Raw genomic sequence first — 13,532 nt, forward strand, 5'->3', positions numbered from 1 at the left:
GAATTTCTGAAACTGACTCAGACACCACACCACACTTAAAAAAATAAGCACTTCAGCCTTGAACTCAGTTGAACCTTGTCCGTGACACCTCTTGCTGGTATTACTGATAACTGATTGGCTTAATGAGATTACCAAGCAGCTTCTGCTCTTTTCACAGCATAGGCCTCTCTGGGCTGAATTGTAGGCCGGCACCAGGATCAGGAGGGATTCTGCAGACATACCTCAGGAGTAGACTTCTGTTTACTACTTTGACAGAGTAGAGGAGGCATCTCCCTAGGTCTAGGCTTTGCATCATCTGCCCTTGAAGAGCTCAAGGGCCACAGATTTACAACTTGACATAGTTTGAAAACATCACCAGAACCACCAGCAATGGGAAACACCAAGAGCGGCGCAGTGTCCAAGGAGATCTTGGAGGATTTGAAACTCAACACCAAGTTCTCAGAGACTGAGATCGTCCAGTGGTACGAAAACTTCAAGAAGCAGTGTCCAACAGGGCGTATCACGAAAGAGGAGTTTCAGGCTATCTACAGCAAGTTCTTCCCAGACAGTGATGCCCAAACATACGCCCAGCACGTCTTCCGCTCTTTCGACACAAACGACGACGGAACACTGGACTTCAAGGAGTACATCATTGCTCTCCACATGACATCAACAGGGAAGACTACCAGGAAACTCGAGTGGGCATTCTCGCTCTTTGATGTGGACAAGAACGGATACATTACCAAATCAGAGGTCAAGGAAATCTGCACGGTGAGTTTTGGAGAAACTACTTCTTGTAGTTTGCTAACTGTATGACTTCCAATTGTTCAGGAATTGTGTGAAGGAACAACTGAGTTTGGCAACTTGCAAGTAGGCATTAGCAGGGTGCAAAAGAAACACAGACAACAATATCATCTGCAAAGAAATTGTATCTGTTAGACAACTGTCAGACATTTGCAGGTCTTGCAGAACTTGCCAGTGAGTGAACTGTTTGTAAGTGAATTTGGGTTCCTCTGTACACATTTAGAATGGAGACTTTAAAAATTTGATTGACTGGATGGTGAAGTGTGTTGGTAGGTTAAGGCATTGAAAAGTTGGATGGATGATTGAATCAGAGGTTAGATAATAAAAGGCATGAGGGAATGGAAGCTCACTGTAATTGACGAGAGAACTCTGAAGGAGATCATTTCTACAATATGTACAGATGATTATAAAAGGCACACATCACATCACAGGAGTATGTATTGATCAGGTGTGTAATCTTAGCAAAATGTTGCGTTATTTGGACGTGTCACTGTTTTTACACACACATTTCCCATTTCAATCCCCAAATTTAACTGCAGCATTAAAAGCCACATCTCATGTGATATATAGTTTAAAATGAATAAAGTGCTAAACCTCCAGAGAGAATTTTGGGGTGCTCAGTGATTTATCTGAACTATTTTCAGTAAATTATGATGACCACTTGTTGGGAAAATGTGCATCAGGAGAATCAAAGTCAAGTATGAACAACAGTATCATCTGCATACTTGACTTTGGGATTGTCACATACTTGATCACTTATTGGTTTCTAGGTCAACATTTTGCAGAACTTAACAATACACTGAATGATACATCTTTCAAAATCAAACATCTGCATTTTTCCATCTTAAAATCTTTTCAAGCGTCAGAAAAATTTCATATAACACACAGTTAATGCCATCGTTTTTAGCTACTTAAACATAACCAATTTACATGTGCTTCTCTGAATTTGTTTTTTTCTTTTTCTAAATATATCTGCATCTTTATTTTGAATTGCAAAATAGCCAGAAAAGGCTCTCATTAAGAGATGTTGATAAATAAGATTTAAGGAAAAAAGCCAAATCCTTCTTCAGTCTTATTGAAGTATGTCCAAATAAAAACATTTCTTTCCGTAATTGTGTCTTTAAGGCTTTAAATCAGAGTGAAATATGAACTAGTAGTTTCAGTTTTCAAAGCACCAGCAATCCCCCCTAGTTCTTTTTCCATATGTGATGAGATTATTTAATGTCTTTGTTGTCATGTAAAATGCTTCAGATAATGACCTAATCTGTTGATCAAGTCATATAAAAGTCATCGACAGTCATAAAGGGTTAATGATGAGACAAGAATCCAGGATCATCACTACCCAAATGCAACATCCAATGCTTCTCTCTCTGTGACTGCTCTGTGTCTTCTGTTTCGTTCTATTTTTCCAAACAGGCGATTTTCAAGCTGATTCCCAAAGATGAAGTGGCTCAACTGCCTGAAAGTGAAAACACAGCTGAGAAAAGGGCAGATAAACTCTGGAAGTACTTTGACAAGGGCGAGAATGGTGAGACATAACAATGTTAATGGAAGCACGAATGAATAAATATAGCTTGATCTTTGCTAGATGACTGCATAACCACCTGTAAATGGGATGGATGAATAACAGTGTAGCCTACGTAATATTGAGCTGAGAAATCAACTATAAGCAGTTCATTTCATTTTCAGAAGCATCAAGTTGGTACTGTCGACCAGGTAAATTTGAAGAAAAAACAATCAAACAAAAAAAATAAACTGCGACTTGTAGTTTTGCCATAACCAACCAAAAGTAAATCTGAAAACATGAAATGCATTTTCCATCCTCTCAGTTGTAAAGTCAAATGTTGGCACCCAATCCTGTGTGCTTGGTACCCTGACGTGGCCACTGACAAAGCATCTGCCTTTTCAAAATCTTTGGCACACATTCAGACTGAAAACAGCCCCGCATTAAAACTGTGCAAGGATGTGCATTAGTGCAGAGAAATACCACATGAAATACAACCCAGGAAGTCACTATGTTGCATTATGGTACGATTAAAGACTGCAAAAGAACCAATACTCTCCCATCTCTTTTACCCCTGGAACCTTTAAGAAGTGTTTTAAATTTATTTTAAATTCAATTACCTGAACTAAACTTTTTCTTCGTCGTTTCCTTTTCTTCTTGCAGACCGAGTGGCAGAAGGAGAGTTTATCCAGGGAGTGCTAGACAACGAGGACGCTCTTCGTTTGATTCAGTATCAGCCTTCGAAGTAACTCCTCCACAGATTGTTTCCATCTCTCGCTCCAGTCCTGTCTTTTCAATTTAAACCCTTCACTCTGCTGATCCAGTGACACCTGATGGCACCTTCGCAAAATGTGAACACAAAGCAGGTGTGACGATCAAGCCCCATCGCTCAAAATCAAGTAATGACACAGAATCACTTCCAGAGTTTTTATAATACTTATCAAGGATATACATGTGCTCTCTGAAAAGTTTTCTTTACCATACAGGCCATAAAATAAGAGTCAAAAACCTGTTCCCAGATTCCCTGCGAATGGGGTGTGTGGGGCGGGGGGGGATTGGGTGGTGAGGGTGTGGATGACCAGAAGAAAACTATGACATGGAACTAAGCTGATTCCTATGATTTATGTAGGAAAAATAAGCAACCGATATTTCTTTCATGCTGAACTTTATTTTCCCAAAATTGAACATGGATCCTTTCTTATCAGTTTCTTCCCGTCACGGCTGATAATCAATAAAAAACTGTGCCGAGAAAGTTTGGGAACTGTTTAGCTTCCTCAGTGAAGTTGTAATAGATGAAGCAATTCAATTCACTTCAAATCACAACAGTAGTTATCTCATAACTCTTTCCAAGTAAAGCAGGTCTAGACCAAGCTCTTACTTATTTATTCAGTATTTCTGAAACTAACAGTATTTAATTTTAAAAAATATGAAGGCGTGTTTTAGCTACTCAAGCACACATTTGTTAACATGTAACATGCATTAGTTCAAGTATCGTTACATAGTTTTATTCTCTACCAGGCTGCCAGTGCTGATGATGCAGTTTCTCATTTTACCCTGCGATGTTTTTAAAAATCTCAATCAACATCTAAGTGCAGAAAGGTGTGATTGTACCTGGGCTCCTGTTGTTGTGTCTTCCAGTGTTTAATGCATCCATGTGACACGATCCTACATATTTGATGTTCTAGCTAAGTGGTCCATACTGGAGAATAGATTTGTTCAAGTACAACAACGTGTAAAACTAAGTGTTGGTCCTGGATTTCCCTTTACTACAAATTCAATAAATCAAAACCATGAAATTGTAAGAGAAATCAGTGTGTCAGGAGTCTTCTTTTTTCTTCTTTTTCGGTCAGTCATGTTGCTAATAAGATCTGGGATTGTGGAATATTGTGTCACATTTACAGTAAAACATGAATGAAGTATGCTGACGTACAGTAACTCCTTCTGCTCCTTAAAGTAGCAGTAAGCCTTTTCACAGGTGGGACTTTATGTGCTTTAACCCACTTGTTGACCTGTTTTTACAGCATAAGACGCAGGTTAATCTCTAATTGTCTGCAACATCACTGGTGAACAAAAGAGGGAATTACATTTAAAAACTGTTGTCCACAGGATAATCCACATACCCCACAGCTCTGACTGGGAGCAATTTACAGTCTGTGGATTATCCAGAGGAACCAGGACGCCCTTGGGAACCGGGTAAAATGAGTTGAACCAGGAGCGCTCATTTCATTTCATCCAAAACTAAAATCTTTTAATTTTTGGGAAGGTCTGTGGTTCTAAAAAATAAAAGCCAAGCCCTTTGTTCCTCCCAGAGTCTCCAGATGGTGACAGTTGGCCTGTTTCATGATCTCAAGTTACACAAGACAAACACAGACAGTAGTCTCTGAATTAAAGATTAATATTGCTTCACAATGAGAAGACCCGGCGTTCTGTCTTGCTGCACTTCCTGGGAGACATCTGCACATGCTGCTTATTTCATTTTGAGGTTAACTGAATTTTAAAGCATGTTTTACTTGTTTCACGAAGAGGAAGTCAGTCTCCTTCCAAATTAGAGAAGCTAACTTTATGGCAAAATAAAACCCTGCAACATCCTGTTTATCATGCGTGAGCTGCTACACACAGATCTGAATTACTGAATGAATTGAAAAATGAATTAACCCTTCACATCACGTGTTGGGTGGATTTTGAGTAAAAATCTGCAAACTAAATCACCTCAGTGACGAATGATGTGAGACGCTCATCTTACATAAACTGTTGTATAATTCAACTTCTTAATTTACATTTTTAATTACTTTCCACGCTGACCCGACAGCCCTGTTTATCTCTGCTTCACTGCCTTTATTATGTCTCTCTCTCTCTCTTATTCCCCTGACTGGGGAGATTATTGACATAATCTTCTGTCCAGCAGTTGAAAGCATCTGCCTTAAATCTCTCTGTAACTGTAATCTTTGATTCTCACTTTGTTCCTTTTCTTTCCTTTGTAGATGAACATAAATACAGAGAAAATACATGGTCCCATGAAGACCAGGTGTTAAGCCTTTCATAAGTACTGACGTGTCTTAAGGTTTTTTTAGACAGCCTACATATTGCAATTTTATTTTGCCACTGCAATGACTAAGATGATATCAGTAGCCCAAAAGTCAACACAAAGTGATGAGAACACGATAAGATGTCACCTCACTGGAGCAAACGCTGGTCTTTCCATTCATAAAGACATCACCACATGCCACAGTCAGTGCCACAGTCGTATTGTTATCATCTCTCAGTGAGTTTTGAATTTTCATTTGAAAGCGTCCTCTCAGAACGAGTCGCTGAAAGACTGAATTTACACAAGTAAAGACGACTGAAGTTTATTTTTAAATTTTTGGTAATTTTTGATCTGTTTGTTGCAAAATTTGATGTCATATAACAACTTCGTAACAAAAGAAAATGCCAGTAATAGTAATGCAAGCAGAGTATTGGCAGGATTTCAACAGAATATAAAATCATAGTAGACACACACTGACATCGCCACATTATTGTCCTTTTAACATAACTAAAAAATATTATAGGATTACAGCTTCACTGAAAAAGAAGCAATCATTTTTTCAGCATTCAGCCTCCAGGTCAATCCAAATGCTAGCAAAAAAACAGTCATTAACAGTTCATGTTATGTTATGCATGTTAAACATAACTGATAGAGACCAGAATCAACGAGAACCAGAAGGTCTTTCTGTTGGTGGAAGCCAAAGCAGAGCTAAAAGGACGCTGATTGTTGGACTTACACTCATCTGATGGCCAGAAACACGACTGCAGTGGGATGATGATGAATGTTTTGTGTCTGCTGGAGGTGGAAGAAGGTGATTCTCTGCTAACCTTTTAGCTGTAACACCGTGGTAAACCAACACTGTGTTGGAGCTGTGCATCTTTCTGTCCCCAAGCAGGCAAATGACACAGCTTGAAAACAGCATAGAGATGCTACAATTGCTGCTGGAAACGGCATATACAAAAAAAACAGTAGAGGTTTTTGAAGGTATGTGTTCAGGTCCTGGAATGCATCGGATCAAATACGAAGAGTAGAGTCAATCCTGCTAAGATGTTTGTTCTCCGACCTCCAAAGTCTCAGCAGAGTGAGTCCTCTCTCTCCTCCTGCAGAGTGTAATCTATCTCGTCCATCTCCCGTTCACAGTCTTCACATCCCTCAGTGCCACATCCCTCCACGATAACCACACCGTGATGGTCTACCAGCCTCCCCCCTCCCACTCCAGCTCCTCCCACTCCGCCCAGTGTTCCCACTGTCCCAAAACCCATTCCCCCAACTCCTCCTGCTGCTCCCATTCCCAATCCTCCTATTACATTTCCACTCCCTCCTATGCCGATTCCCCCAACTCCTCCTGCTGCTCCCATTCCCAATCCTCCTATTACATTTCCACTCCCTCCTATGCCGATTCCCCCAACTCCTCCTGCTGCTCCCATTCCCATTCCAACTCCATTTCCTCCAACACCAACTGCTCCTGCTCCTATTCCTCCCATTCCAACTCCTCCCATTCCCATGCCCACAGCACCCATCCCTCCAACTCCAATACTTCCCCCGCCAACAAGAAGAGCTCCCCCAGCGCCACACGCCAAATGTCCGACAGCTGGTCCCACTCCTCTGGGCCACAGAGGGTCCATGAGCGCCCCCTGTTGGCCAAGCTGAATCAGCTGACTGACAGAGTAAACACCTCCACCACCAGCGCGGACGACCTCCTCATAGGAGGGGGCGCGGGCAGCAGCGCGGATCTCCTCCAGCCTCACCCGGGCCCGGTGCTTCATTTCGATGATGGTCTTGGTGTAGGAGTTGAGGGTGGCCACGGCGGCTGCCATGCAGCAGCTGAACGACAGCCACGCCATGCTGGCACGTAGAGGAAGAAGAGATTTGATCATGCAGGCAAACTAACAAATGAACATAATGAACTAATGTGCTAATGTTAGCCGATAGCTCAGTAGGTAACAGGATGGCCACAGCTTATTTGAAAGATGCACCATTGTCTCAGAACTGTGCTCGAAGCTTTCTCCACTTTGGACTCTATAAATTGAAGCACACTTACGCAAAAGACCATCCATAGTCCCACGTCTGTGGTCTCCAGTCTTTGGGCCCGATGCTCACAGTCATCTGAAACACTGTGGTGTACATCATGTGGGCTACCATCCCCATCATACCTGGCAGAGGACGAAAAGACAGAAAGTCACCACCGTCTATCATCACTTTACTACAAACAAGTGAATACCCATGTGCCCACACATGATTCAAACATCCCTTTCCCTTGTTGATATTTGGGATTGCCAGTGTGTAAGTAATAATTGCTAAAAGAGTTTTACCAACATTTTGTGCCAACTGTGTGCCCCACCTGAGAGGACCGTGCACATGGCAGCAAAGGCGTTGATCTTGAGGGCGTTCATCTCCCTCTTGGCACAGAGACAAATCGCTTCCACACACATCAGCAGGAAGCCCATGGCCAGAAGACCGATGTACATGAACTCACTGATGACCGAAAGCCAGAGGACACCTGGAGGCACGAGGGCGAATAGAAAACATGCAGAGAGTGAGCAGTGAATTTTTCACAGTTTCATTTGCTGTTGTGTTGTACCAACCTTGTGTCTCTCCTGGAGTCAGTTCGATGAAACTGCGACACTTTTCTTCCTGATCATTACCTGGGACAACAGTCACAACAGAGTTCATGTACGAACATCCTGACATTCGGCTCAAGCAGCTCATCTGAGTTATGTAGACTGGATTAAAGTAATACATTTCTGTCTTCAAATAAATTGCATTGAATCTTCAATATTTGAATTGATTGATTTTTGAATTTTTTATTGAATAGTACTTTGATGTAAGAGCCACAGTTCACTTTAAACAAGATGTCTTTAACTGCTGGATCCCCGTCATCGTCCATGTTTTTGTTCCCATCACCAACCTTCGTTGTGCTTCTCACAGGACAGCCAGAAGCCGGTGTGGAAGTAACGCAGCATGTACTTGTCTTCGCCCGTCTCCCAGATGTAGTGGACGGCGTTGGCCAGCTGCTTCCTCTTTATCCTGGCCAGCTCCTCCTTCTGCAGAGGAGAGAGCGTCACGTTGGACACCGGGTTCCTCGGGTCCGGGGTGGGGGCCTCTGGGTGGAGAAGGATGGGACACAGAAAAGTGAAACAGAGAGAAAACTGAGCAGAGAAATAAAGAGGAAGGGAGCAAAACGAGGAGGTGGAGGAGGGGATTAAAACATATGTGGAGGGACAAAAACAGACGAGAGAGGGTAAGAATGAGGAGTAAAAGAGAGACAGAAAAAGAAAGAGGAGGTGGAGTTGAAAATGATGGGGAGGAGAAAATTTAAGGGAAAGTGAAGGAAATCTAAGATGAGTGTTGAGGCTTGTGATCCTCTTCTGAAGCCAGCGAGGTGAAAAATCGCTGACATAAATCGTGTAATGCAAGCCGTCCCTGAAACACAGCTCTTTGGGTAATCTGTCATTTTCTACGTCGTGAAAATTGAATTCGACGTGGAAACAAACAGGCTTAGTGCTTCAAGATGAGACAGCGGGTGAGTGAATCGAGATAACATGCAGCCGCGGATACAAAGTTCCGAGATTAGCAACAAAGCCGGGATTACGTGAATCTCTGCCAGTCAAGTCAAGTGTAAAATACTTGAATATGGGGTGAAAGAAAAATATTGTATAAAAAAATCCTGCACTAGTATTTAACAAGAAGCATTTTTGGAAATATTCATGTAGTTACTCTGCCACTTTCATAATTATCATGATGCTGAAAGGATCAGTGAGGGATTATTTTATCATGTTGGTTGCATGTCCCCAGACAGAACTGAGGTGGCAACACCTTTTCATGGTGGATACGGACATGCGTGGGACCAGATTTGGGTTCGATTACTTTACTTGTTTTCATTACATTTAATTAGTAATATAATCCACTGAATTACAAAAATGTAATGTAATCTGAACGCTTTTGAAATTCTGCAAAATCAAACACTGAAAATAACAGACCTCACAATCACAATCATATAATGATTCACAATGTGACTGTAACCTAATAACACATTTTAAAGGGTGATCATAATTACTTTTCCCTGCATGTGATACGGGGATACTTCTTCACTCTTAATTGATGAGTAGCAATTTCTTGATTTGTTATTTTTGGTGAATGTTTTTAAATCATCATTCAAATCCAAAAACAAATCAGTCAATCAAGATATCAGTCAAAATACTCATAGTCTGTGGGATACATACGCCTACCTACCTGCCAGTCTGCCCACGTACCTGTCTGCCTACCTGCCAGTCTGCCCACGTACCTGTCTGCCTACGTACCTGTCTCTCTACCTGCCTGTCTGCCTACATACCTGTCTCTCTACCTGCCTGTCTGCCTAGGTATTTGTCTGCCTAAGAATGGCAATGCAGCAAAAATTTCCCAATGCTAATGTGTTAGCTTGACAGACGCTAGCACTAACAATAACCATGTTTGTTGTTAAGTATAGTTGTGCATATGATCCAGTGATGCGATATAAATTATTCTGTAATATGCCATTCTGCATAATAGATACTTTTTCTTATTGTACTTTTGGTATGTTTTGATGCTAAAACTTCTTCCAGCTCTGCATAACACTGTTGTGTTCTGTGACCAGTTTTGCTTATTACATGCTTAAATGTGACCACTGAAATGGTGTTGAAACAAAGGTTGTTTATAATCAAGATGTCTACCAGTCTTTCACCTTTTTATTAACTTTAACCCAGTTTTACTATGGAATTTTAGGCTTGCAAATCAATACCTCTTTGATTTTGTCAGTACTGGGGCAGCCATACTGAAACGGAAAACATTTTTGTTGGTGTTGTCCTTCACCCTCACCTGTGGTGTACGGCTGGCTGTTGTTCTGGCCGCAGTTCTTCATCTTGACGGGTGACAGGCAGAGAGGCTTCACCACTTTGTGTGTTCCCTCACACCAATAGGAGGTGCAGAAAGCCGAGACGGACAGCGTTAGGGCCAATGAGGTGAGGGAAAGGGACAGCAGGGAACGATTGCGTCTGGACATGTTCTCCAGCATGGCTGCTTGTCGACTCAAAGAAACCCAGAGAGAAATGAGACCAGTTATGACCAAAGAGCGTGCTTCAACCTGATTCAAAAGTGGCACCAACAGCCCGACGGGTTCTGTTGACCAATCAGGATGAGGATCATAGGAGCCAGGAGGTTTCCGTGACACCACGGTGAAAAGTCCAGATGGGAATCCGCTGAGTTGGGTGTGGCGGGTTGCTGTGGTGATTGATTCATGGAGGATGGTAGAATGGAAGAAAGCGAGAGAGAGAGAGCAGGGATTAGGGATGTATGAGAAGTGGAACAAAGGCCAGAGGGGAATCTGAAAAGAGGGCTGGGTGGAGAGATGCAGGAGGGAGGGAGGGGTTCGAGGAAGGAGACCAGTCAGCGGGCGGAGGTCAGAGGACAGCAGAGTGGAGAAAGATGAGGGATTTAATCACTTTCAGTGAGTAAGACAGGAGACAGATGTGCAGGCCAGAGGTTGGACTCCTCTGCAGAAAAAAAAGTAGTTCATCAGATTCAAACTTCCTTTCTTCTTGTGGTCACAGCACGAGCCAAGCAGGGCGTTTGGCTCACCGCATTTCCTCTCACCGAGCTGCCGCACTGTCCCATGTCTCCACCGCCATCACGTCTCGTTTCCTTCTCGGTTCTTCTGATTCTGCTGCTTCCCTCTTGGGCGAAGATAAACGTCTAAATCTTATCATGCGGATTTTGAAACTAATCAGTCCCGCTCTCAGGGCACATCCCGTTCCTCAACCTGTTCCCCACCTCTCTGGGAGAGGATTGAGCTCGCAAAGGGGCGATTAGTCCTTTATCTGAGGCCTACCTCTGGACCTGCTAATCTGTGTTAATCTTGCAGGGTTAGGTGGATGAGATTAATGCCCACTGACTCTCATCTCTGTCTTTGTACGGACGACCACCTAAAAGTAAAGACAAGAGACAGAGGCAAGCATCTGGATTAAGAGTTGTTGGGAGCAGTTGAGTCACGTCTACCACAGAACTCTTTGTTCAAGTCGTACTGTTGTGCCATCACTGTGTGTTGTGTATTGTGTGTAGTCTGTGTTGCTAACATTGTCCTAAATCAATAAAACTTGAATATGAATATTTTAATCTAAAACAAAGCATTTTTACAGCACTGAAGTTTGGGGAGTGTTTTGGCTTCCAATCATGAATTTCAGTTTGAGATTCTGTTTCTATTTACAGACAAATAAACTTGGTTTGCATTTCCCTTCTAAACGTATTTACTATTGTAAATGAATTGTATATAAACGCAACTTGTTGGAGACAAACAGGAGGCGTCTTGACAGCAGTCCACTGACCGACGTGGGGTCACGGTGGCTTCGTCCACTGTTTCTATTCAGTCTGCGGCATTTAGAGTAATTGTGTGCTGGGCGGCTGACCTACAATCAGCAGTGTGCCTGAACATGTCCTGTGTGGACGAAGACAGCACTGAAGCTGCTGCTCACACCACAACCTCCACCCTATACAAGATGTAAGACATGACCACACACTGCAGTGTCCCTGGTTTGAGTTTCTCCGTCCTGCATTTCCTGAAGTTTATTTGGATTCAGGTGAGTGTGATAGGTCAAAGTTCAGCAAGTATTTAAGGATCCACTTAAACCAGCAGCTTCCAGTAAACGTGGCAGTAGATCTCACTTTCATCTCGTCTTGGACCTTTTGTCTTCAGTTCTAACAGCACACAACCAAAGGAACGAAAGCAGTGCAAAGTTTTTAAGCCGTTTCGTGCTTTGAGGCTCAATCGGCACAACACTGCTGCGAGGTGGGAAGTTAAACCACTGGAGATCAGGAAAAATACACACAACGTGTACACAATATAGAAGTATAGTTTACTTCTGTTTCTCTGTTAAGCAGCAGTAAAAACCATCTTATTCCACACAGTCTGACTGCTTCTCGTGCACACTGTGCTGTCAGCTGCCCTCTGCTCTTCAGAGTCTGAAAAATAACGTGAAAATAAAGGCTTTTTCGGGCTGTTCCTCTCCACAAATAGTATACATGACTACATGACTTCTTTCCAAACACCATCTCCTGCTTGACATCCGCCACCATCCATCTAATCGTTCGATCCGTCACACACCTGTCCAGGTTATCAACAGCTGAGGCTCACGGATTAACAGATCCAGCATACAGCAGCATTATTTTCTAGTGATTTCAGAAGGAATCTTGATGAGTAAAAGCCATGTTGACTTCATGTCATTGTCATTCTTCACCAACAATAAAGGCAGAATGCTCTGTTAATGACTTCCTGTGCATCATCTCATCACGATGAGCTAAAATCTCCTCCATCGTGTGTGTGGCTGGAAGAAATCCAGCTACTGTTGATGGTCAACTTTCAATGATGGACAAAGAAGAAGAAGTAAAAATTTGACTCACCTTCCCTGTGCTTCCTTCACTTCTCCTCGAGCAGAGATTCGGTTTTCTTCACCTTTCCTGTGTTCTCCCTCGTCACTCCCTCCTCCGTCTTGGGTGAGTTTCTGTCAGAAACCCACCCAGATTTCCCTCTAATCCCCACAAGTCCATCTGTTCCTTTCCCTCCCTTTTGCTCCCTATACTGTCTCTGTCCATCCCTACAGCCCCCCCCCCCCTCTTGTTTTCTTCATCTCTCCTCCTCCTCCTCTCACTCCGACCCTCCTGACCTCTGGTCCTATGGTGATTAATTTGACAGTATGGTATGGAACAGCTTAGACCGGGATGTGTGACAGCGCTGTGGTCTCGTGGTCTCGTGGTCCCTGCTGCTCCCTAAACTTCGACCCTTCTTAACACAAACCAGTGCAGCTGTGGAGGGGACACAGCTGCTGGCTTTAGACAATCCCATCGCTTTACAGTCACCGCTTTGAGTGTGTGGTTGGAAAGCCAGTGAGGAAGACCACATGTGGAACAGTTTGAGTGAACCTTACTGGTTTGTCTTTGCCTCAGGTGAATTGTTTTGTTGCTTGCTTTGATAAAGATCAGGTTATTTACCTGTCAGGTAGAAAAACTTTTGAAGTTGATTGTATCACAGGCAGGCCTCCCGCTGTGGGTCTTTTCCATCTTCGAGCAAACTTAATGTAGTGCTGCCTAATTTGACTTTTGACAGTTCTTTTTCCTGTTTTTCCTCGAACTCGCTAAAACTTCAGCTTCTTTTTACGCCTTGTCAAACTTTCAGCACTTTTACTTAAAAAACTGCACGTGAAAGCATTGTGG

General features: G+C 42.8%; 2 protein-coding genes across 2 annotated transcripts; one reads left to right on the forward strand and one right to left on the reverse strand.

The window, feature by feature from the left end:
- The first annotated feature begins 204 nt into the window (after positions 1-204).
- Positions 205-3,298, forward strand: LOC124074682 (recoverin-like). Its single transcript, XM_046417846.1, has 3 exons — positions 205-750; positions 2,200-2,311; positions 2,951-3,298. Exons 1-3 carry the CDS (start codon positions 370-372, stop codon positions 3,034-3,036), a joined length of 579 nt encoding a protein of 192 aa, XP_046273802.1. The 5' UTR covers positions 205-369; the 3' UTR covers positions 3,037-3,298.
- A 2,340-nt stretch (positions 3,299-5,638) lies between these two features.
- On the reverse strand, positions 5,639-12,900 carry LOC124075139 (germ cell-specific gene 1-like protein). Its single transcript, XM_046418556.1, has 7 exons — positions 12,723-12,900; positions 10,149-11,251; positions 8,221-8,415; positions 7,898-7,957; positions 7,654-7,812; positions 7,354-7,465; positions 5,639-7,157 (listed from the first exon to the last, which is right to left on the reverse strand). Exons 2-7 carry the CDS (start codon positions 10,342-10,344, stop codon positions 6,386-6,388), a joined length of 1,494 nt encoding a protein of 497 aa, XP_046274512.1. The 5' UTR covers positions 10,345-11,251; positions 12,723-12,900; the 3' UTR covers positions 5,639-6,385.
- Between the last annotated feature and the right edge of the window lie 632 nt (positions 12,901-13,532).

Source organism: Scatophagus argus, chromosome 17, assembly GCF_020382885.2.
Source record: "Scatophagus argus isolate fScaArg1 chromosome 17, fScaArg1.pri, whole genome shotgun sequence".
Classification (NCBI taxonomy): Eukaryota; Metazoa; Chordata; class Actinopteri; family Scatophagidae; genus Scatophagus; species Scatophagus argus.